The following is a 23,879-nucleotide window of genomic DNA, read 5'->3' as shown; positions in this document are numbered from 1 at the left end:
ATTCCAGAAGAAAAGCAACACCGCTGCATCTGCAAAACAGAGACAGTTAGCGTGGGAGAACATAGCTGCTCAAGTTAATGCCTAAGTTTGCATTTAAATCATTGTTATAAAATATTGACTGTAATAACTTTTTAAATAGCGTAAGGTGTGAAATAAAAAATGGCGATATTTAGGTGTACTTTTGAAGTGTTATTCCTGGTGTAAATGCATGAAATGCTGCATAGTGTACAGAAGCAATCTGGGGAAATATGCATTTAACGTCGGTAATGTTTAGAGGACTTTTTTGTTAACCTTCCCCTCTTGCAAACGTTGGTCAGTTTAATATTAATACATGAAATTGTGTTTTTAAAAGTGAATTTATGTCTACCCTTGTATTGATCAAGTGGTATAGGTTTATATGGGATTAAGAAAGTAAGCAGTACTAGCAAATTGTGTTTCCAAAAAGTAATTGTTACATTAATCTAATTCAATGTCCCTGATTTCATTTTCATGTAGATGCAATCCTGCAGGAATTAAAAGAACATGGCAGCAGCTAAAAATGAAGTATAAAAACATAATTCAATCAGGTCAAATGTGAGCATGTCATGGATGTAGGTTTTGTTGACAATATTTGACATATGAAATATCTACATAGCAATACATATCTAATGTTGTTTTCATTGTATATATGTCATTGACTGCAACGAAAAACGGTAACGCTCAAACAAAAACGTTTGGGGAAATGACAATAAATCGAGTCTAGGCCTCAAAATCCTCGCACGACGTCAATGTAATTCTCTACGAATTAATGCAGCCTCCTCGTCTATTGGGTCCTCCAAAAAAGGACAAGCCATTCTTGTCACTTAGACCGTCTCTGTGTGACGGAAATGTGGGCAATGAAGGTTAAAGCGAAAGATACCGCTTTGTCTTTAAAAAGGGGAGGGGACCGGCAGAAACCTTGAGTTTAGGGAATAAAACCTGCTCCCGACCAGGTTAGGTTCACAGCGTAAGTAACCATGGACATTGACTCCGAGTATAAGTTACCTCTCTTTCAGAAACGGGTTTGACTTACTCTGCTTTCTCTGGTTTAACAAACCTCCCATTCTGAAATGGAAAACCCAGGGTTTCTCTGATTTCAGGGTTAACGCACTCAGAGTTTACACTTAACCTCCTTTCTGAAACAGGCCCCTGATCAACTCTATGGGAAGGAGATGTGTCGCACTTCATGAGGCAAATGGTGGTCACACCAGATCCTGACTGGTTGTCTGAGTCCCCTGACCCCCTCAATAAAACAAAAGTGAAGATGGGATCGGCCCTTCCCTGGCTCTGGGACGGGACGGGACAACCCTCTCGGGGCCCCCGGTCGCTCTGGGTGTCATCCGCTTCGGCTGCGGGGTCGGGGGTGGGGTGGGGGGCTGGTCGGCCCTGTCCTGTGGGGGGGCGTTCTGGGGGGGAGGGGGGGGCATTATTGGTACGGGTCGGGGGGCCAACGGGTCGGGGTCTCCGCTGAGGCAATCAGTGGTTGCCTCGGCCGGTTGGCCTCCTCGGTCCGTCAAGGCCTGACCAGAGCTCCTCTAGGGCTGGCGTCTGGGGGTGGGGGCCTGGGCTTGCTCCGGGGGGGGCGACGCTTTCTGGCTCCTCTCTCTCTGTGTGGGGTGTCGGCGCCTCCAGGGGTGGGGCCCCTGGGCTGGGTGGCCCTGGCCCCTTTGCTGGAGGGGGGGCTGGGGGACAGCTGTTTGACCACCGGGGGACAGTCTACCAGCTGCCCCCAACTTACCCCCTTCCTCATATAACCTCATATTAGGGTGAGGGGGTGGGGGGTCTAGCCTGCGATGCGCCTTGGGGGGGGGCTACTTGGCAGTGGCCCCCCTCCTACGGTTGCCGTATGGAGTGGGCCCCCCCTCTTTCGGTTTTATTTGCACCTTAGACATGTAGGGTCCTTGGTAGGGGGGTGCTTGGACATCACTGCCAGCAAGCAGCAGATGTCCTCCTAGCACCCTACCCGCCAATTTTAACCGCACCTTAGACATGTAGGGTCCTTGGTAGGGGGGTGCTTGGACATCACTGCCAGCAAGCAGCAGATGTCCTCCTAGCACCCTACCTGCCAATTTTAACCGCACCTTAGACATTTAGGGCCCCTTGGTGGGGAGGGTGAGGGGATATCACTGTGAGTAATCAGGAGATGTCCCCTTAGTGCCCTACTCGCCAATTTTAACTGCACCCCCCTTAGTACACACACCCCTCCCCATTCAATATATACATTCCAACATAAACACACACACATGCACACACACACCCTCTCAAACACACATACACGCACACACATTTTGCAAGGAAGGTGGGACCTGGGTCCATCTGTCCCCTACCCCTTCCCTGGTGGGGGCCCCTTGGCGATGGCGGCCGTGTGCCTTGGGTGCCGGCTCCCTGGGCCCGGCGGTGCTCTCTCCGCACAGTGGGGGGGTTCATATTACACCTGAGCCGGGGGTGTTCGTGTCCCTGGGGGGTGGGTTCTGGTCCTTGCCCCTGAGTGCTGGGCCCCGCCAAATTTCCAACTGTGGCCGAGCCTGGTCGGGCCATATTTACAACACCCCTTGTGGGCACCCTTTTTTTCCCCGGGGTTCCCCCCTCCTGGGCGGGGGCGGCGGGCCCCTGCCTTGCTTCTCCCTGGACCAACCGTGGGCCGGGTGGTTGGCTTCCTGGAGCGCGGAGCGGGTCTCCCTTGGGGGGTCCTGGCTCGTACCTGGGGTTGGGGCGGGGGGATGCCCGGAACTCCTGGGTGGTGGTGGGGTGCTCGTCTGGGGCTGTGGGCGTCCTTCTCCGGTGGGGCCCTGCGTTGGGCTCTTCCGGCGCGGCGGGGGGGCTGCTTTCCTGGCTGGGCTGGGGCGGCGCTCTCTTTCCCTCCGCGCCTCCCTGCTCTCTGGGGGCCTCGCGGCGGTCCTGCTGGCCCTGGCCTGGGTGGCGGTCCCGGTCGCCCGGGGGGCGGTTGTTCCCTGCCTGTTCCCGTGTGGCGTTGGGGGAATTCCGGCTGCCGCTGCTGCTGCGGCGGGGGTCTGGGTGTGGGGGTGGCTGGGCGCTCCTCCTCCTTCTTTTCACATCCCACCATCCATTTTAGAAGAACATAAACACTCACCTGAGCACAGGTGTTAGCTCACCTTTGCACTAATAGTTTGCCTGATTGAATGAATGAAATATTTCACAGTAGTTGGTTTAAAGGCATAGGTAGGCGTTCGTGAACACTATCTGTTTTGTGTACATGTTGACATGTGAACATTTTTTGCAGCTAGCAGGTGTGTTGATAATATTTGAGTGTGTGTGAACAGGCCCCGCCCTTTTTGTACTACATTTGAACCGTACCGTAATGATAAACAACCAGTAAACCTGTCTGCTCTATGCTGCTTCATGGTCTTATCCCCCCTCCTTTTATCACCCTCCTACCCCCCCCTCTCTCTAACATCCCTCTCTCTTCTTCCCCTCTTTCCTTTTCCGTCCGGTCCAACACCAAAGATTTTCAGACATGTTTGAAATTAATAAAGTTTGGCCTCAATTACAAAAGGGGTTTATTCAGACATACCTCTGGTTTGTCTGAAGATTCATAACCCCTGTTGTTAAAGTAAAATATGTCCAACACAAGAAGCCCTCAGCTCTCATCTGCCTGCCCAGCTGTTGGACAGGACAAGTGGAAAAAAAAAAAAAAAAAAAAAAAAGTGAAGATTTCAGAGTGGCCTTTTCTTGTGGCAAGTCTAAGGCACACCTGTGCAATAATCATGCTGTCTAATCAGCATCTTGATATGGCACACCTGTGAGGTGGGATGGATTGTCTTGGCAAAGGAGAAGTGCTCACTGTCACAGATTTAGACAGATTTGTGAACAATATTTCAGAGAACTGGTTATTTTGTGTATGTGGAAAATGTTTCACATCTTTGAGTTCATACCATAAAAAATGGGAGCAATAACAAAAGTGTTGCGTTTATATTTTTGGTCAGTGTATATATACATTTGTCTTTATATTTTTTCTTTGCACTTCTAAAATTGGTTTGGCATCACTAAATGTGCATCCAGCATGAAGGAAATATACTGTATTCAATACTTCAGCAGCAACAATAATGCAATGCAATGCTCATGATAAAAGATGCATTTGATTACACACCATTATTAACATATTTTAGAAACAAAATATGCATTTTATTAGGTTTACAATAATAATAGTGAGTACAGATATTTCCCTTTGGCTTCTTTATGTATATAATTCATGATACACAAACTCTCACTCTCGCTCTCCTTGTTTGTGTACAAATATATAGAAATATTTTGTAGTATTTAAGTTTAATGGCAACGACTTTTTCTAGCTGGACTAACTTCAAATAGAAGAGCAAGAAAATGTAAAGTGTGGGATGTGTGGAGTCTGACTGAGGGCCGTCAGGTCTCTGTATGACCAGATCAGGAACCTGTTAACATGACTGTAAGTCCAACGTGTTTTCCATCCATGTTAAAGTGGCGTTCGCCGTTATGGGGTCGCTGTGCCGGTCTGTTGCAGTGAAGAGAGAGCTGAGTCAGAAAGTGGAGGTCTACATCATTCAGTTGATCCTCTTTTTGATACTCACCTATGGCCATGAGCTCTGGGTCATGACCCCAAGAACCAGGTCCTGAATAAAAGCGGCCACCTCTGTAGGGGGGCTGGGCTTTCTAGGATTTAGAGTGATGACCACTTCCTCCAGCTCACTCAGGGAGGACAATCTACTTTTCTGGGTCAAGAACCGTGACCTGAGACTTGACTGAGCTGACCCCCATCCCAGCCGCTTCACATTCTGTCTTAAACTGCCCCGATGCATGCTGGTCCTGGTTGAAGCTAACAGGATACAATCCTAGCTTCATTCACAGCCCGTGTTGACTGTTCCTGTTCTGAGCCCAACATCTGACAACAATGAAAGAAACAACCAACCATCCTGCAGGAAGGAGCACCGACATGTGGGCTTAGTTTAGTTCAGGTTTATCAGACATCTGGAGTTCAGAGGGTTGGAAATGTGCTGCAACTTTAATGTTTTTTTATGTGATGTGATCATTAAAGATCTTTGCTTCTTCTTCTGATTTTTATCATTAAAGCCTGTTTGTTGTGAATATTAAACATCCTGATGAGTTTCCTTCAGACACATAATTCACATAAATCTACTTTAAATATTTTGCCCATGAGGCAAACCAACACAGCCTGAAGCCTCAGTCTGGATTCTTTCTGCTAGAAGGATCAGCTGATGTGTGACCAACTTTTACAAGAATCTCATCAAAACACTCGACAGTTTAGAATGTATTCATCTGTGGTGCGACTTTTACCAGCCAGTCGGTGCCGATTTCCAAAGAGCAGAAAAAACCATAAAAAGCAGCAACGATGCTAAAATGATGGATATTTGCTCAGAACCTGCTGGTTCTGCTCACGTTCTCCTGTCAGAACCAGCCGGTTCTGCTCGTGTTATGCTGTCAGAACCTGCTGGTTCTGCTCGCGTTCTCCTGTCAGAACCAGCCGGTTCTGCTCGTGTTATGCTGTCAGAACCTGCTGGTTCTGCTCACGTTCTCCTGTCAGAACCAGCCGGTTCTGCTCGTGTTATGCTGTCAGAACCTGCTGGTTCTGCTCGCGTTCTCCTGTCAGAACCTGCTGGTTCTGCTCACGTTCTCCTGTCAGAACCTGCTGGTTCTGCTCGCGTTCTCCTGTCAGAACCTGCTGGTTCTGCTCACGTTCTCCTGTCAGAACCTGCTGGTTCTGCTCACGTTCTCCTGTCAGAACCAGCCGGTTCTGATCGTGTTATGCTGTCAGAACCTGCTGGTTCTGCTCACGTTTTCCTGTCAGAACCTGCTGGTTCTGCTCGCGTTCTCCTGTCAGAACCTGCTGGTTCTGCTCACGTTCTCCTGTCAGAACCTGCTGGTTCTGCTCGCGTTCTCCTGTCAGAACCAGCCGGTTCTGCTCGTGTTATGCTGTCAGAACCTGCTGGTTCTGCTCACATTCTCCTGTCAGAACCAGCCGGTTCTGCTCGTGTTATGCTGTCAGAACCTGCTGGTTCTGCTCGCGTTCTCCTGTCAGAACCTGCTGGTTCTGCTCACGTTCTCCTGTCAGAACCTGCTGGTTCTGCTCGCGTTCTCCTGTGAGAACCTGCTGGTTCTGCTCGCGTTCTCCTGTCAGAACCAGCCGGTTCTGCTCGTGTTATGCTGTCAGAACCTGCTGGTTCTGCTCACGTTCTGCTGTGAGAACCTACTGGTTCTGCTCACGTTCTCCTGTCAGAACCTGCTGGTTGTGCTCGTGTTATGCTGTCAGAACCTGCTGGTTTTGCTCACGTTCTGCTGTGAGAACCTGCTAGTTCTGCTCACGTTCTCCTGTCAGAACCTGCTGGTTCTGCTCACGTTCTCCTGTCAGAACCAGCCGGTTCTGCTCGTGTTATGCTGTCAGAACCTGCTGGTTCTGCTCACGTTCTCCTGTCAGAACCTGCTGGTTCTGCTCACGTTGTCCTGTCAGAACCTGCTGGTTCTGCTCGTGTTATGCTGTCAGAACCTGCTGGCTCTGCTCGTGTTATGCTGTCAGAACCTGCTGGTTCTGCTCGCGTTCTCCTGTCAGAACCTGCTGGTTCTGCTCACGTTCTCCTGTCAGAACCTGCTGGTTCTGCTCGCGTTCTCCTGTGAGAACCTGCTGGTTCTGCTCGCGTTCTCCTGTCAGAACCAGTCGGTTCTGCTCGTGTTATGCTGTCAGAACCTGCTGGTTCTGCTCACGTTCTGCTGTGAGAACCTACTGGTTCTGCTCACGTTCTCCTGTCAGAACCTGCTGGTTGTGCTCGTGTTATGCTGTCAGAACCTGCTGGTTCTGCTCACGTTCTGCTGTCAGAACCTGCTGGTTCTGCTCACGTTCTCCTGTCAGAACCTGCTGGTTCTGCTCACGTTCTCCTGTCAGAACCTGCTGGTTCTGCTGGTGTTCTCCTGTCAGAACCTGCTGGTTCTGCTCGTGTTCTCCTGTGGTGTGGACCGTTTCCCCCACAGCTGAGGGTCTCCTCTCCGGTGTGGACCGTGCTGTGCCTCTTCAGGCTGCTCTGCCGGTTGAACCTCTGTCCACAGGAGGCACAGGAAAAGGGTTTCTCTCCGCTGTGGACCCTGGCGTGTCGCTCAAAGTGGGTCTTCTGGCTGAACTTCAGTCCACAGACGCCACACTGGAACGGCTTCTCTCCGGTGTGGACCCGCTTGTGTCTCTGCAGATGCGTACCGCGGCTGAACGCCTTTCCGCAGTCGCCGCAGACGTAGGGCTTTTCTCCGGTGTGGATGCGGCGGTGGCGCTTCAGACTGCCGCTCTCGGTGAAGCCTTCTCCACAAACGTGGCAGCTGAAGGCCTTCTGGTCTCTGTGCACCATCAGGTGTCTCTTCAGGTTGTTCTCCAGGCTGAAGGGCTTCCCGCAGACGGAGCAGCTGAAGGGCTTCTCTCCGGTGTGGACCGGCCGGTGGGACTTCAGGGACGAGTTCTGGGTGAAGGTTTTTCCACAGACGTCACAGACAAACGGCTTCTCCCCGGTGTGGATCCTCAGGTGCTCCTTCAGCACCACCTGCTGTCTGAACCTCTTACTGCAGAAGCCGCATTCAAACGGCTTCTCCCCAGTGTGCATCGTCAGGTGCTTCTTCAGACTTTGACGCCGTGTAAAAGTTCTGCCACAAACGTTGCAGCCGTACGAAGAGTTCTGATGTTCCTCTGGACCTGACCTGGTAACACAAACAGAACCCAAGTCTCCAGACTTTGGAGTCTCGCTGCTGTCGGCCTCGGGTCCAGAATCCTGCCGGTCTCCATCACTGACATCAGTCTCAGAGGAGCCCGACTCTCCTCCAGCAGGTTGGGAACAACGGCTTGGATCTGGGTTCTGGTCGGGTTCTTCAGACGGTTTCATCTGTTGAGCTGAGCTGCTGCTTGGAGGACCTGCGTCTCTGCTGTCTTCAGTTTGATTGCAGCTGAGAACTTCTTCACTCTTCACCAGAACAACATCCACCTCCTCCTTTATGAGGACAGGGTTCTGGTCCTGTTGGCCCAAACTGGAGCTGCATTCATGAGGATCTTCTGCTTTGACCGGCAGGATCTGCTGGACGTCTGCAGGGAGAACAGAACCAGACATGAGAAGACGCATCAAAGGAGATCACAAAGATGTATTTAGACTTGTGATCACACTAAATGTTCCAACAATCAACACTTTGTGGAAGAAAGCCTTTGAACATGTGAACATGGACTTCCGGTTCCGGGTTACAGCACAGGACGCGTGTGTGGCTCTCTGCGGCTATACAACTATCTTCAAACGACTAAAAAAGTTTATTTTCTCCAAAAAAGAGAGCTGACCATGGCCCCTAAGAAAAAACAGGAATACGAAGACCTTAAAAAGTCTCTTGATGACATCCAAGCTGCGTTGTATCCCTTTATGGAACAAGTGAATGCTAAGCTAACTCCGCTCTTAGTGCTATTGGAAGAATTCATGAGGCTCTACGCTCGGAACGAGCAAAGAGATAACCGGGTGGACATTCTGGAGAAAAGACTGGACGATGTGGAACAACAAGTAAGGATGAATAATGTCATTCTCCCTGGAGTACCGATCAAACCTCAGACAAAGCTAAATGCAGTTGGAGCTAGCATTCCTAATGCTAATAGCCCTAGGAGCTCTGAAACGGAGATCGGTGGGGAGACTTTGGAACACCAAATGGAAACATTTCTCACATCTAAAGGGATTTCCCTGGATCTCAATACTATCGAGACCTGCCACCTGCTCCCCAGGAGAAAGGAGACGGATAAACCAGCGATCCTCATCAGGTTTGTGAATCAAAAACACAAGCTAGCTCTGATGAATCAAAGGAATAATCTGAAAGGTTCTGCTGCTTTTCTGAATGACCATCTGACCAGAAGGAATGCTGAAATCTATAAAACATGCACGGCTTCTCAGGAAGCAGAAGCAGATTGAGAACACTTGGGTTAAAGCAGTGCTTCTCAAATAGTGGGGCGCGCCCGGGAGCGATGCCAGGGGGGGCGCGCGGTATTGGCGGTTTTAGGCACAGGCAATAATACTGGCAATAATACAGCCTGAAACCTGTGAATCACCATCCCTGCAGCCGCGAGTTCCCGTCTCCTGTCACACGCGGCTGCGTGTGTGAGAGGGAAAGGGGAGGGGTGGTGTGGGCTCTGGTTGCTAGGTGACAGGGGGCACACGGAGGAGCAGCAAGGCTGCCTGTTCCCCAACACCTGGATCTGGATCATCGCGTGCCTTCATTCTAGTACGCCGTACTAGAATGAAGTGTAATTGCACATCCACTCAGTGGGTGGAAGTGGCACGCTCATTTTCAGAGTTCGCGCAGGGAGTTACGGTATTTTTGCACCACACAAGAGCACACAGCACAGAGCGGGAGATGTGAAAGTTCAACGAACAAACTCTTCAGCAACACAATGAAAAAATATTTGACAGGGGTGAAAAGAAAGGCGGAAAGGGACGCAGATAATGAGACAAACGTAAGTCTCCCGAAAGCCAAGACGAGGAAATATGACGAAGCGTATGTAGCGCTTGGCTTCACTGTTACTACGGTGGGAGACGAGGAAAGACCGGTATGTTTACTGTGTCTAAAAATGTTGGCAGCGGACAGCATGAAGCCAAATAAATTAAGGCGGCACTTAAAGACATTACACCCCAATCACGCTGATAAGCCGCTTGAGTTTTTTCAGCGAAAACGTGCCGAATATTGCCAACAATCGTCCCGCTTTGTGAGTGCTACTTCAGTAAACCAGCGAGCACTGTTAGCATCATATAAAGTGGCATACCAAATTGCTCAGTGCAAAAAACCCCACACCATAGCAGAGGAGCTGATACTGCCTGCAGCATTAGACATGGTCTCTGTCATGCTGGACGACGCAAGCGCTGCAAAATTAAAAACTGTCCCTCTGTCCAATGACACTGTCGCCAGACGTATAAATGACATTGCCAACGATCTCAAAGAACAGCTGGTAGAGAAACTCAAAGACAAACGTTTTGCCTTACAGTTTGATGAAGCAACTGACAGCAACAAAGACTGTTTGTTCATTGCTTATGTACGTTTTGACATGACACACTCCCTGTGCGAGGATCTACTTTTTTGTAAATATGTCAGGGACAGAGCCACAGCTGAAGAGCTATTCAAAATGCTGGACTGCTTTCTGACTGAGAATGGGCTTAAGTGGGAGAACTGCATTGGTGTTTGCAGTGATGGTGCACAGACCATGGCAGGGATGAAAAAAGGACTTCGGGCACTCATCAAGAAGGCATCACCTAATGTTGAGTGGACACACTGTGTTATACACAGAGAAGCTCTGGCATCAAGGAAACTTTCCTCTGAATTAAGTGAGGTCATGAGTGACATTGTAGGTGTTGTCAATTTTATAAAGACTAGACCACTAAAAACAAGAGTCTTCTCTGCTATCTGTGAGGAGATGGGGGCTGAACATCAAGCTGTGCTGTTTCACAGTGAAGCAAGGTGGCTGTCACGAGGAAAAGTCTTGTCCAGAGTTTTTGAGCTCAGAGAGCAGATAAGAATGTTTTTGGAACAGGAGCACAAGCATGAAGTCGCAGAAAAATTTAGTGATGAGAACTTCCTGGCAAAACTGGCCTACCTGAGTGACATATTTGGAAAGCTAAATGAACTAAATCTACAGCTTCAAGGGAAAGATAAACACCTCCCTCAGGTCACAGACAAGATCAGCTCTTTCACTCGAAAGCTAGCAATGTGGGGCAGGCGACTTGATGAAGGAAATACTGATTCATTCGAGAACCTGCATGAATTTGTTGCCACTACTGACTATGATGCCACCTCAGTGATTCCCCATATTAAGGAGCATATTTCTTCACTGATTGGATTCTTTAAAAAGTACTTCCCTGAAAACAGTTCCCAATATGATTGGGTGAGAGATCCTTTCAACGCACCAGCTCCAACTAGTTTCAGCTCTGCAGAAGAGGACCAGTTCATTGATATGACGTCTGACTCCACATTGAGACTGAGGTTCACATCACAGACACTGAGTGAATTCTGGCTGAATGTAGAGAGGCAGTATCCACTCTTAGGCCAGAGGGCTATGGGCATTCTTCTTCCTTTTGCAACATCTTATCTTTGTGAGACTGGCTTCTCTGCTGTTGCTGCTCTAAAGACCAAGTACAGATCCCAGCTAAACATTGAGCAGGAGCTGAGAGTTGCAGTATCATGCTTCAAACCCCGCTTTGAAAAGCTGTGCACTGCAAAACGTGCTCATTGTAGCCATTAACCCTGACTTCCTCATTTTGATTTACAAAAAAAAATCAGCACAAATTGTTTTAATTTTTGTTTTGTTGGTCAAATTGTTTGTCATATTGTGCTCCTGAGTTAATGTTGCTGATGAATTTGATTTATTATTATTTATTGATTTTATTTAATTTTATTTTTCAATATCAAATGGTCAAAAAATGTACCTTGATCCAGTGTTTACAGTTTGAATAAGGATGTGATTTTTTAAAAAAGTTTCAGGCAAATTGATGCACTTTAAGTCTTCTCTGTTACAGACAAAAACAGTGTTAATAAAGTTATTCTTCATTGTAAGTTGATCTATATTACTTTCTTTTTTCTTGCCTTTAATGTTAACAAGGATACAATGTTATGCAGAGGTGTACCTATAATAATTTTATAGAAAAATGATACGATTTACAGTGGTGGGCGGAGAGTTGGGGGGCGCGAAACGTTTACTTCTTCCTGGGGGGGCGTAACAGAAAATAATTGAGAAGCACTGGGTTAAAGGCTGCAGGATTTACGTCAAACCACTCGGTCCACCGGACCGGTCCAAGATTCGGGTTGTGAAGACCATGAGGGACTTTGAGAAGTGTTTGACCGCGGTCGTCTGAAACAACATGGAGTAATAAATCAAAGAGCCAAATAATTTCAAGAAATATGACGCCTAGCTTCGTCATTTTCTCCATAAGTCTGAAGTGACCTAATTAACAGCAAAGATCTGACCTGCAGACAAGTTGACCTCAACTCTTAGGCGCTGCTAATATCAGCTGAAGAAGGATATGGACCTCTATCTAATGTTTGCAGACACAACATCGAAGAGAACTATAAACTCTGTTTATAGAATGGCTGGTAATCAACAGAAGAAGAAGGCATTACTTCATTATAAAAAAATAAAAATAAAAATAAATAGTAAAACAAATGATTAATCAATTATTGTAAATGGTTAAATTAATTGATTTTTTATGATACTACTTCACTTGCTCCATAAATCGATAAATTGATTCATAATTTTTTCCTAATGTAACATAATTTTGCACATATTCTTAACTTTTGATACTTGATCAAATTTTGCCATGAAAATCTCTGAAACAGTGTTATGTCTATTTTACTGATATAGTATTATTTTTTAATCAGGGAGCCGGTTTAGCCCGTGCTGGTTCGCGGCGCCTTCCGTCCGTGAAACCAGGGTTCGACTCCGGGCTGCTCCCTGTTCCCTTCTCTACCTCTGTGCCGGTTCCAAGCCCGGTTTGAGAAGGTTGCGTCAGGAAGGGCATCCGGCGTAAAAACATTGCCAAATTTACCATGCGACTTGTTCGCTGTGGCGACCCCTGATGGGAAAAGCTGAAAGAGGAAGAAGAAGTATTATTTTTTAATCATATCAATGACTTTCATGAGTAACATAATCTGCATATATTTTGGATAACTGATCTGCATTTGCCATGTTGACTTCTGAAAGTTATTTTCAGTTATTTTTACATAATAATTGAGTAATTCCTCTTTGTCATGTGCTTCATTGATACTTTATGATTCTTAATTCTGTCTGATAAAAGCCAGGAACCGGATATTGATAAATCATGTAATAAAATGGTTATAATTATATAAGTTCGCTTCCTTCCACTCCCTTTCAAGCAATATTTATTAATATGTCTAATTATCCTAGGTCTGATTGGTCATTGTATGAATGTATAACTGATGATTGTATTGCTTTTGCGTATTCTAATTTGATTGCTTGAAATAAACCATTTCAAATCAAATCAAATGTGATGCTGGGGCTGAAATCGTTTACTCATGGATGTTTTCTTTGTTCCATTTTATATTTTATCCAACATAGAAGACTGTGTCCGAGATCACCAGGACTCCTCTTCCCTGGCTGCAGAGCATCTACTAATGCAGGGTCTGCAGGAGAGCTGCCTCCATCATCAAGGACCCCACCCACCCTCCCACCCCCAACCAGGTCTGTTCACTCTCCTCCCCTCAGGACGGAGGTGCAGGACTGTGAAGTTCAGGACCACCAGACTCAGAAACTCTTTCTCTCTGCCATCAGCCTCCTGAACAGCTGACAGGAGTCTGAAACACCAAACTGTACCTCTGCACATCCTCATTGTTCACTACTGTTATTAGCACTTTTTGCACATTTGCACTTTAGAATTACCACTTAACATCTTGTGTTGTTGTGTGTATGTTGTGTGTGAATTGTTTCAGTTTCCTCTATACTTTTTGGCATTCGGAGCAGACAAAGAAAGCATTTCACTGTGCAGGGAACCCGTTTCTCTACTGAATATGATAATAAACCCTTTGAATCTTTGAATCTAAAGCACATCAGTTTTCAGGCGATGCCTCTCTGACAGATTTGAACTCAGCCTTTCCTGTTCAGACTCTCAGGTGTGCTCACCTGTCTGAACTCCACGTTTTGATCGTCTCACTTTGACGCTCCGACTCCAACATCCATTTTTTATGGAAACTTTTCAGAAAGGTGTGAATGAAACATTTCAGTTCCTCTCATTTATGCTGCTTTCAACCATTTAGGGGGAAAATATCAGAGATATTCAAAAGGATCTTTAGAAAAAAACAAGAAATAATGTCTAACATGAACAGAAGGTCACTAGTTCCTATGGAGTGAAGACAGATCTGTCAGATTTTAGTCATCTTTTCTTTCTTTGTGTCTTTCTAAAAAGACACAGAATATAAACAACTTCAAAGTACAGATAAATGAGGCTCATTTGAAACAGTTTTTGACATTTATTTATCGTCAAAAGACATCTTCTGTCTAAAATCTGAATCTTTTTCCCCTCAACTTTATTGACAAATATTGCAGATACAGACCATCAAACAGTGACTAGCTGCACTAAAGGTACATTTGTTGAAAGGAGCAGAAACACAAGTTAGGCAGCAACAAAACTTTATGGAATTTTCCAGAAGATTCAACAAAAAATAAAACATAAAAAAGGAGATTTAATTACAAATAAATATAAATAATACTTGAAAGATCAAACAAAGGGGGAACATAAGACAGAAACAAAAAATGGAATAATGTCGTCTCTCTTTCGGCTTCTCCCATCAGGGAACGAGTCGCATGGTAAACTTGGCAATGTTTTACGCCGGATGCCCTTCCTGACGCAACCCTCTCGAAGCAACCGGGCTTGGGACCGGCACAGAAGTAAAGAAGGGAACAGGGAGCAGCCCGGATTCAAACCCTGGTTTCACGGACGGAAGGCGCCGCAAACCAGCACGAGCTAAACCGGCTCCACAAAAAGAAAAATAGAATAATAAAAGTAAGAAAGGATTCTACTGTCAATTCTAATGTTTTTGTTGTTACTGCAGCATCCAATAATATTTATATTCAGCATCATTTCTGTCTGGAAAACTATAAAAACTCATTTCTGTTAGTAAATGTACACTTGTGTATAAAGTATTTAGCTACGATTCGGAGTACATTAACTATGTACATTTTAGAAAACAAATCCCACATCAATATGGTTTATAAATTATTCTATGACATAAACAATATCCATAGTCTTCATATGGATGAGTTGTTATAAAATGAGTCAAATCTTTCTAAAATGTTTGAGCAAACGTGAAAAAAAGACGAGGCCTGGTTCTGGTGAGGAGCGGCAAAAGAAAAAGTTTCTGACCAGATCGGCTTTACGTTTGGTAAAAAAGTGAGAAACCTTCATGAATCTCATTCAAAGACATTTCCTTCATTCTGGTGGAGATGAAATGTTTAGGCAGCAAAGTCAAAACTTAATCTGCCATCTGAAAAACACATTTCTACACCACAGTTGAGGGGGCAGAACATGAAGTACTTGAAGGAGAACAGCTCCAGAACTTTAACCGGACTTGGGACAGCTCCAATACCCGATGCAGACTAACGGGGGACAGAAACTCAACGCATGACTTTGTGGGTTTATTAACAAGAAAAATGTTGTTTTAAAGTATTCTTTTTTAAATACTCCTGTTTTTACTCCTGTCAGCATTATTCCACATATCCTCCTGAGACCCGAGGCCTGTTGCACAAAAGTAGAATTAAGACATCCGGGATAAATGACTAAGCTGAGCTCAATGAATCCAAAACATGTGCGTCCAGGCTTAATTGGTTACACAAAGACCAAGCCAGGATGAGCAGACACGGATTCATCAAGCCAGGTTAAACCAATCCTGGATAGGTGCGCGCTCACGGCTCACTCAAACAGACCCCTCCACAGATCACAGATGAACTGATTTACCACGGCAACTAGAGCCGCGTACCTTTCCCCGTCGGAAGCACAAATCCTCATGGAGGCATACGAGGAGGTAAAAGATATAATTAAGAAGAAAGGCAACACCGCCACAGTGATAAAGCAAAGACAAAAAGGAAATTACCAGCCAATTAAGTTTACGAGAATGTAACTTGTCATTTCAACCAGAAAATGTTATGTTTGTTAATCTTACGTGAATGAATCATGTCGATCGTACATAAAAATAATCCATTTAAAAGTTACTAATTTCAATCATGTTGATCCAACATGATACCGTTGAATTGGATACATTAGTAATCGCAAGGAACTGTGGGATTCCATTTTCTTTGTCTATCTGGGCAGATTGGGGTCTAAGTGTGAGTTTTTGTCCATGGGTTTTATTGTCTAGCTGTGTTACTCTGTTTTAACTAGTGAATTAAATTTTAACGTTTATTTTTTTCTGCACCATGAGTTAGAGTTTGGTAGAGGATGATGACCAACCCCCTTGTGTGGCAAAAATATTAATGTGCCAATACTTAAGATAGAATTCACGGTAATTGAGCCCCTGTATTGTGATGTGGGACTTTACTGCTTAAATCATGTCTTTGAAACAAAAATTAAAAGTCCTTTTCGATGTAATTATGGGAAACATTATCATTGTCAGATGTATAAATAAAATTACATCAAAACATTTAGTTATATCAGCATAAATTGTGTTAGGTAGTCATACAAATTTAAGTTGAATAAACTTTAATTAATGAGGTGTGACCAATTGAAGTGATTCAATTTAGTTGGATCAACTTTTAGCTTTTGAGAGTGAACAACAATATTAATTTAAAGTTGGTTCCAACAGCAATATTTAGACTGAATCAACTTAAATGTATCAGTTTGAACCTAAGTACATTAAGTTGGACCAATATGATTCATTTTTGTTCAAGTAACGCTATCTAATCATGTGGAAATCATTTCCATAATTTTTTTATGTTCATTCAAAGTGAACGTTTTTTGAGTGTAGTTTACCTGCTTTGTTTTGTCCTTATTCAATAAAGGAACATAATGTTACACATTGTGTTTTCATATTTTAATGGAATGTGTATTTGTTTGTATGACAGAGTACTAGGGCCCACTGAGGAAAAAGGATAAAGTCATAAATTTATGAGGCTGGTTCTTTCTGCAGAAAAGCAACATATTCTTTTTACAGTTTTGATAGTTATGACAATGTGATACTTCATATTCTGGCACATCAGCATGTCTTCGTTTATGAAACCATACTGAGGTACAATTTCACCAAATGCCCCACATCTGTCATTTTAACAACTGTCCTCCTTTAAAACAACTGGTTACAATATTATGACTTGTCTTTTTTTCCCTCTGTGGCCCTAATATTCTATCATTTTACATATAGAGTCTATGGGAAACTGTAAATTATCTAATGATAGCAACATCATCTACAACTTATTTATCCAAAATGATTGAAATTAATGATCACTAACGTTTAAATAATGACAGTGGGTCTAGTTATATGTGATAACAATCTATAGTGAGCAGTGAAATAACTATTGGTTTCCATTTGTGGCGACTGCTGACTGACGTTAGGGATGAGATTAAATAGATCCTGGAATTTAGCCTGGTCTGGAGCAGGCTAGCTCCACAGAATAAATCTCCATGGTAATTTATACCATAACATATCCTCCTGCCCCCTATCCAGCTTTAGTGCAACCGGATTGGGGAACAATTGAGCCAGGATCACCAAGATATCCTGGCTTAATCCCTTATCCTACTTTTGTGCAACAGGCCCCCGGCCCATTCATTTATGTCCTCTATAATGGACATTTTGTTTACCTGTATATTTCTAAGGAATTAAGAGATACCTTTCCAAATCTTATTCTACTCTGTAGAGGACATCCTGGGCTTTCCAGTGATGTGTCATGTGATGAGTTTGCATGCTGGGAACTTTAAGGTTTTACCTCTACCAAGATGGCTGCCAGACCATTTACCTATTTTTATGGAAAGGTGAACGGCAGGTCAAAACGTCTGTATCTATTCATTTTTTACCATGATAATTATATATATTCTTGGTCATAAACATGTTAGGAACAATATTTTTAGATCTGAAAACAGTTTCATGGTTTCTGTTTTAAAAAAGCAGACGTTTAATGAATGTCAACTGTAGAGGACACCGGACCATTTTACTGTATTTAATGGCTGCACATAATGGAGAAATAAGTGAAGCTGAGAGGATTCTATACCAGATAGTTGAGGGAGATTCAGATTTGGAGCTTTCAGATGATAAAAGAGATTCAGGAAAAAATGAGGAGGATGGTAGCTAAGCTATCATCCATGATGGAGAATGATGCCCACCCCATGTATGAGTCTGTGTCCTCTCTGTGCAGCTCCTTCAGCGTCAGACTGAGACATTCTAAGTGTCTGAAGGAGCGACACCGCAGGTCGTTTCTACCTGCTGCCGTTAGACTGTACAACCTTAACTGCTCCCAGTGAACCACGTTAACCAAAATCATCGGCTCTGTCATATTTCTTTTATCCTGTGCAATAACCGATATATGGTCATCCTGTGCAATTTTTTTTTGGAAATGTATGTGTATACTGTGTATATATGTGAGTACATTGACTCCATAGTTGGTTTCTTTTATATATTGCTCTCTCTCTGCCCTGTACTGCTGCCGCAAAAAGGAAATTTCCCCATCGTGGGACGAATAAAAGGAATATCTCTTATCTTATATCTTAATTAACTTGATTTTTTTTAGCTTTTTAAACATCCATCATAACAGGTTTACACCTGTGCTACCAGGGCGCCCTGCCTATCAAGATGACCCTAAAGTTTGTGAATACCAGAGTCCAATCTCGTACTTTTCACAGTACATTGATAACATTTTTGAGGACCTGTTTTTGATTTAGTTGCGTTCCAACTACCGGGGAACCACACTCCTCAGCCTCCCTGGGAAAGTCTAGGCCACAGTACTGGAGAAGAAAGTCGGTCCGATAGTCGAACCTCAGATCCAGGGACAACAGTTCGGTTTCCGTCCTGGTTGTGGAACAGTGGAGCAGCTCTACACCCTCTCTATGGTGCTGGAGGGAATGCAGGAGTTCGCTCATTCAGTCCAGATGTGTTTTGTGGATTTGGAAAAGGTGTTCGACCACGTCCGTCCCCCGTATCCTATGGAGGGTGCTATGGGAGTATGGGGTCCAGGGAGCCTTACTGAGGGCTGTCCGGTCTCTGCATGACCGGAGCAAGAGCTTGGTTCACATAGCAGGCAGTGAGTCAGACCTGTTCCCGGTGCATGTTGGACTCTGGCAGGGCTGCTCTTTATCACCGGTTCTGTTCATAGATTTTATGGACAGAATTTCTATGGCACAGCTAGGGGCCGGGGGGGGGGGGGGGGGGGGGGGGGGGTCTGGTTTGGGGATCACAGGATTTCATCTCTGCTCTTTGCAGATGATGTTGTCCTGTGGGCTTCATTAAGCCGGGACCTCCAGCGTGCATTGGGGGGGTTTGTGGTAGAGTGTGAGCCGGCTGGGATGAGAGTCAGCACCGCTAAATCTGAGGCTCTCGACCGAAGAAGGTTAGTTTGCTCTCCCTTGGTGGGTGGAGTGTCCCTCCCCCAGGTGGAGAAGTTTAAATATCTTGGAGTCTTGTCCATGAGTGGGGGAAGACAGGAGCATGAGATTGACAGGCGGATCGGAGGGGGGGTCCGTAGTTATGCGGTTGATGTTCCGGTCCGTTGTGGTGAAGAGAGAGCTGAGCCAATAAGCAAAGCTCTCAATTTACCGGTCGATCTTCCTCTGTAGCAGATGGTCCAACAAGTAACAAAAGAGAGATGCAGAATTTTATTGTTTTAGAACAAAATTTTATGTTTTTTGGGTGAATATCACTAAAGATTTAATCTGCTCCTTTTTTCTGATTTTCCAAATTGACTTCTATTTTCACAGAAATATCGTCCTGTTGTCCTCTACAGTGGACGTGTTGGGAAATTAAAATAAAAAACATTTTAAAAAAAATGTAAAATTGTAAGGTGTTTATTTAGACCCAAATAGATAGGAAATCACAAAAAAAAAGAAATTGTAAGACACTTTTTTTCCTCGATTCTCAGGAGGTTATAGTAGCGCTGAGGAGAAAAGCAATGTTTGTAGAACCGTGACAATAAAACCTGCTTATGACAGTTAAATAGTTTTCTATTGTTACATCATAGAAGAGATGGCAGACCGTCAAACTGATCAAATACATATTTTAGCATGAAATTCTAAAATGAATTTTAACTCTCTAACCATTTAATTTGTTTCAAGTGGAGAAATGAAGAAGGTCACGCTTTAGAAAATGTGTCAATCATTTTCATTCAGAAGAACTCAGGTTTTTTATTAGCAAATTTACTTTTGTGAACATTTAGCCATGAATAACAACATATTTATATAAAAAAGAAGGCATCACGATCTTCCTGTTCAAAACTATGAAAACAAATTCTCACGCTTTTATAATAAAGTGGAAGATCAGAATTTGTGGATGGGTAAAATCTGTGTATTAGATATAAAAATAGCCCAAAAAGTAGCTGATGGACCAGAAACCAGATGATCTTGGAGCAAAGCTCTGATTTTCAGTTCAAACATTTAGCAGAAGTGAAGCAGAAAATACCGAAAGCAGATTTTAACACATCGGGAGGATTTAGAGACAAAGGAGGAGCACTGTAAAAAAAAACATGAATAACATGCAAAGCTCAAAATGCGGACATATTTCTCAATGAGTTATATCACTAGAGGAGACACGCCCGCTTGAGAAGCCTGGCCGACGGTGGCGGAGCGCAACGCCATCTTGGTGAGGTTGATGACGCCCACATGACAATGATTTCTATTGCTTTAAGTGGTGTCTAAATAGCTTTTATATACAATATATATTTTATATTTATATATATTTATACATATATGTAAATATATTATATTTATATATATTATATATATATAGATCCATCATTTGTTGTTGTTAAAGAAGAGAAACAATCAGCCTTAAAAGCTCAAACTTTAATGAAAATGCATTGTTGCAGGACTTCTTACAAATAAAAAAATTATTACAAAGAATTTTTAAAAATTATTTCTAAACATTTAGAAGTTTTAGACCTCTTTGACATGTAATTTAAATTATTAAGAAAAACCCAACAATAAGTCAATAATAATTAATAATAATAAAAATAATAATAATAAATCAATAGTAAGTCAATAAAAACAATAAATAACAGTAAATAAATAATATTTCAATAAATAATAAAAAAAATAAGTCTATTAATAATAATAATAAAAAATAAATATTCAAAAGAAGTCCAAAAGTGAACAATAGATTGACCCTAAAAAAAAACAAAAAAAACAAACAACAACAACAACAAAGAAAAACAAACCAGCAAAAAATTACACCAATAGACTTTAAAAGTGCTTTTTGTTTGTGATCAGTTTGTGTAACACAGATGTTATGGTGTCGGGTTTCAAGCGAACAGTCTGGCCTCTCATCTAAATCTCTTTCCACAAATGTTTCTAACATATCCAGACTGTATTGCTAGTTGGTACCACAGTGATGAATCTGGATTAGCTCTTTTTATTGCTAAGATCCACTTTTTCCTGAAGTCTTAATCCATTGGAAACCTGCAAGAAAAGTTCAGTCACTGAGTCAGAAATGTATAAATTTATATTACTATAATAGCCTAGTATTCTGTATACAAGTTTAGTAAAATAAAATGTACATTTATGTCGACAGCAAATTCTCCGTACATCATGCAGCATGTTGATAACAGCCCTGCAGCATCATGCATGTCAACATGTGTATGATTAATGAAGCACCTGCAGCATTAAAAGAAAGAAAATATAGTACCTACCTGTGAAATGATAAGCATTCCTCCTTCATGGACTCAGTTCTCTGATTATGGCAGTTGAAACCCAAACAATGAACTGGTATGCAAAAAATGTGTTCACATGCTGAACTGCAGCAGTGACTGGACCTCACTAAGATGGCGGTGCTCTCCTCACGTGATGTCTCCTCTAGCGAAATAACTCATTATCGATGGCTGTGTCCGAATTACCGCCCTAACCCCTATATAGTGCACTATTTAGTGCGGTCGCCATTTTGTAGTGCTGTCCGAATCTTTTTTTTTTTTTTTTTTATTGATGCAGAACAAAAGTGACATACAGCAAAAGAACAAGGAACAATAAACTGTACATCAAATGTTCAAAATAGACGCCAGGGGATATACAAGCAAAAAAATAAACTTACATTAAATTATACAGCTGAGCGAGGTGATACGTTTTCATAGCTTTTTTGTTTGTACTGGGGGAAATGGAATGTAAGTAACATCTAACTTGGGCTAGTAAATCAATAAAATTAGGAGCTTTATTGCTGAATTTAGATTTGTGAATATAATACTTGGTTAATAAAATCAGAAGATTTATTATATAAAATTGAGATAAAAATGTCTTATCATAATTAACGTAACCAAATAAGATGTTTTTCCATGTTAAATTAAAATGTGGATAAATTTGAGTTTTTATCAGATTTGTCAATTTGTCCCATATTTTTTCAGTGGACTTGCAGGTCCAAAAGAAATGCACCAACGTTTCCTCAGACTGAGAACAGAAAGAACAGTTTTTATCAATATCCCTTTTTAGCCTTTGCATATACTGATTTGATGGATAAAACCTATGAATGATCTTGAATGAAACCTCTTTCACTTTGTTGTTTAGAAGATATTTGTTTGGCAGAAGCCAAACCTTTTCCCAACACATTTGACCATGAAGTAAAGTCCAGAAAGTTCTGGCCGGGGATTCAGTTTTTAGCTCCTGCCGGAACAGTCTTTGGATGGTTTTGTTTTGATTTCTCAAAGCAGAGAAGCAGAGTTTTCCGACAGCAGTGTCCGTCACGTGAAGCTGTGGTTGGGGAGCAGATGGAGTTCCTTTATAAAGATAGGTGAGGCTGAGGGAAACGGCATCAAAAACAACCGAAAAGTCCTTCACAGAAACAGGGATCTGGTAGAACTGAAGGAATTCGGTGTGAGTGTAAAGTTGACCTTGTTGATTGAATAATTGACTAACTAGTCTGATATTATTATCAAACCACTGTTGTATAAAGATAGTTTTGTTTTTGTAAAGAATATATCTATTGTTCCATATGGAAAACCTGTGAGGAGAAAAATTATGTTTATAAATCATGGACCAAGCAAGCAACATCTGTTTATGAAATGAAGACAGTTTGATGGGCACTTTGTCGGGCTTGTAGGTGCAGAGCAGGAAAAAGTCGAGGCCACCAACCTGGGAGAAAATATAATTGGGAATGAAGTTCCACAGAGAGTTCGGATTTTTCAAAAACTTTCTTATCCAATTAATTTTAAAAGTCATATTTAGGGTACGGAAATCCAGGAAGTTCAGACCCCCACTAGTGTAATCATTCATTAGAACAGATTTCCTTATATGATGAGTTCGGTTTTTCCAGACAAAGTGGCATAGCAGTTTATCAACAGTTTTGCTAACGATGTTACTGACATAAAGAGACTGAGCGGCATAAATGACCTTGGAGAGCCCTTCAGCCTTGGAGAGGAGAATTCGACCTTTAATGGAAAGGTCACGCAAGAAGAGCCAGAGGTTAAACCTCTTTTTCATTTTGTCAATAATTGGAAAAAAGTTAGTATTACCTCTATCATTTTCAGTTTGAGAGGATATTATGCATAGATACGTGACTGATGTCTTTACAGGAATATTAAAGAGTGAATCCGAATCACAAGATTTAATTGGGAGGAGTTCACATTTTTTCAGATTTAATGAAAGACCGGATACTTTGGAAAAGGACTTAATTATATTTATTGCTAATGGAATTTGTGAGCTGTCTTTAAGAAAGAGAGTCGTATCATCGGCGAGCTGACTTACGACAATAGATCTACCAGCGATGGAGATCCCTCGTAATGGACTGGATTTAATGTGGTCACAGAGAAGCTATAGAAGAAGAATAAATAGATATGGAGATATGGGACAACCCTGTCTAATCCCACGTTTTATATCAAACCTAGGTGATGAACCATGTTTAAGTTTAATGGAGCAGGTGGCATCGTTGTAAAGAGTTTTAATGACTTTGCAGAAGGAGTCACCAAAACCAAATTTTTTTAAGGAGCGATACAGGAAGTTATGTTCTACTGTATCCAACCGTAGTAATAAGTTATTAACACGTTTTTAAAAAGTGTTTATATATGTAGGGACTGACGAGGATAAGGAAAATCGGATCCATCTGTGCATGGAGAAAGATAGCCTGTTTGTTTTTGTTGGATAAAGTGAAGTGGAACTATTGATTGTTGTGTATGTATCCGGTCGGACGGAAATTAAGCGGACACAGAATAAACCACGGACGTGAGAACAACGCATGGTCTGGTTTATGTCGGT

General features: G+C 43.0%; 1 protein-coding gene across 5 annotated transcripts in view; it reads right to left on the bottom strand.

Moving 5' to 3' along the window:
• Positions 1-4,109: 4,109 nt before the first annotated feature.
• LOC101169270 (gastrula zinc finger protein XlCGF57.1) overlaps positions 4,110-23,879 on the bottom strand; it is a 31,087-nt gene continuing 11,317 nt past the window's right edge. The window contains exons 2-3 of one of the 5 annotated variants that reach the window (XR_002872079.1): positions 4,581-8,077; positions 4,110-4,504 (exon numbers count right to left, since the gene is read on the bottom strand). Coding sequence is in view for 2 of the 5 variants with exons in the window: in XM_023949310.1 (XP_023805078.1) it covers positions 6,888-8,077 (1,190 nt within the window). In the remaining 3 variants the exon portion in view is untranslated. Of the gene's footprint in view, positions 8,078-23,879 lie in introns of all 5 variants that reach the window. The other 4 variants (XR_002872078.1, XR_002872080.1, XM_023949310.1 and 1 more) reach the window with 4 other exon arrangements.

This window comes from Oryzias latipes, chromosome 19, assembly GCF_002234675.1.
Source record: "Oryzias latipes chromosome 19, ASM223467v1".
In the NCBI taxonomy this organism is placed as follows: Eukaryota; Metazoa; Chordata; class Actinopteri; order Beloniformes; family Adrianichthyidae; genus Oryzias; species Oryzias latipes.
This window is presented reverse-complemented; position numbering and strand designations above follow the sequence as displayed.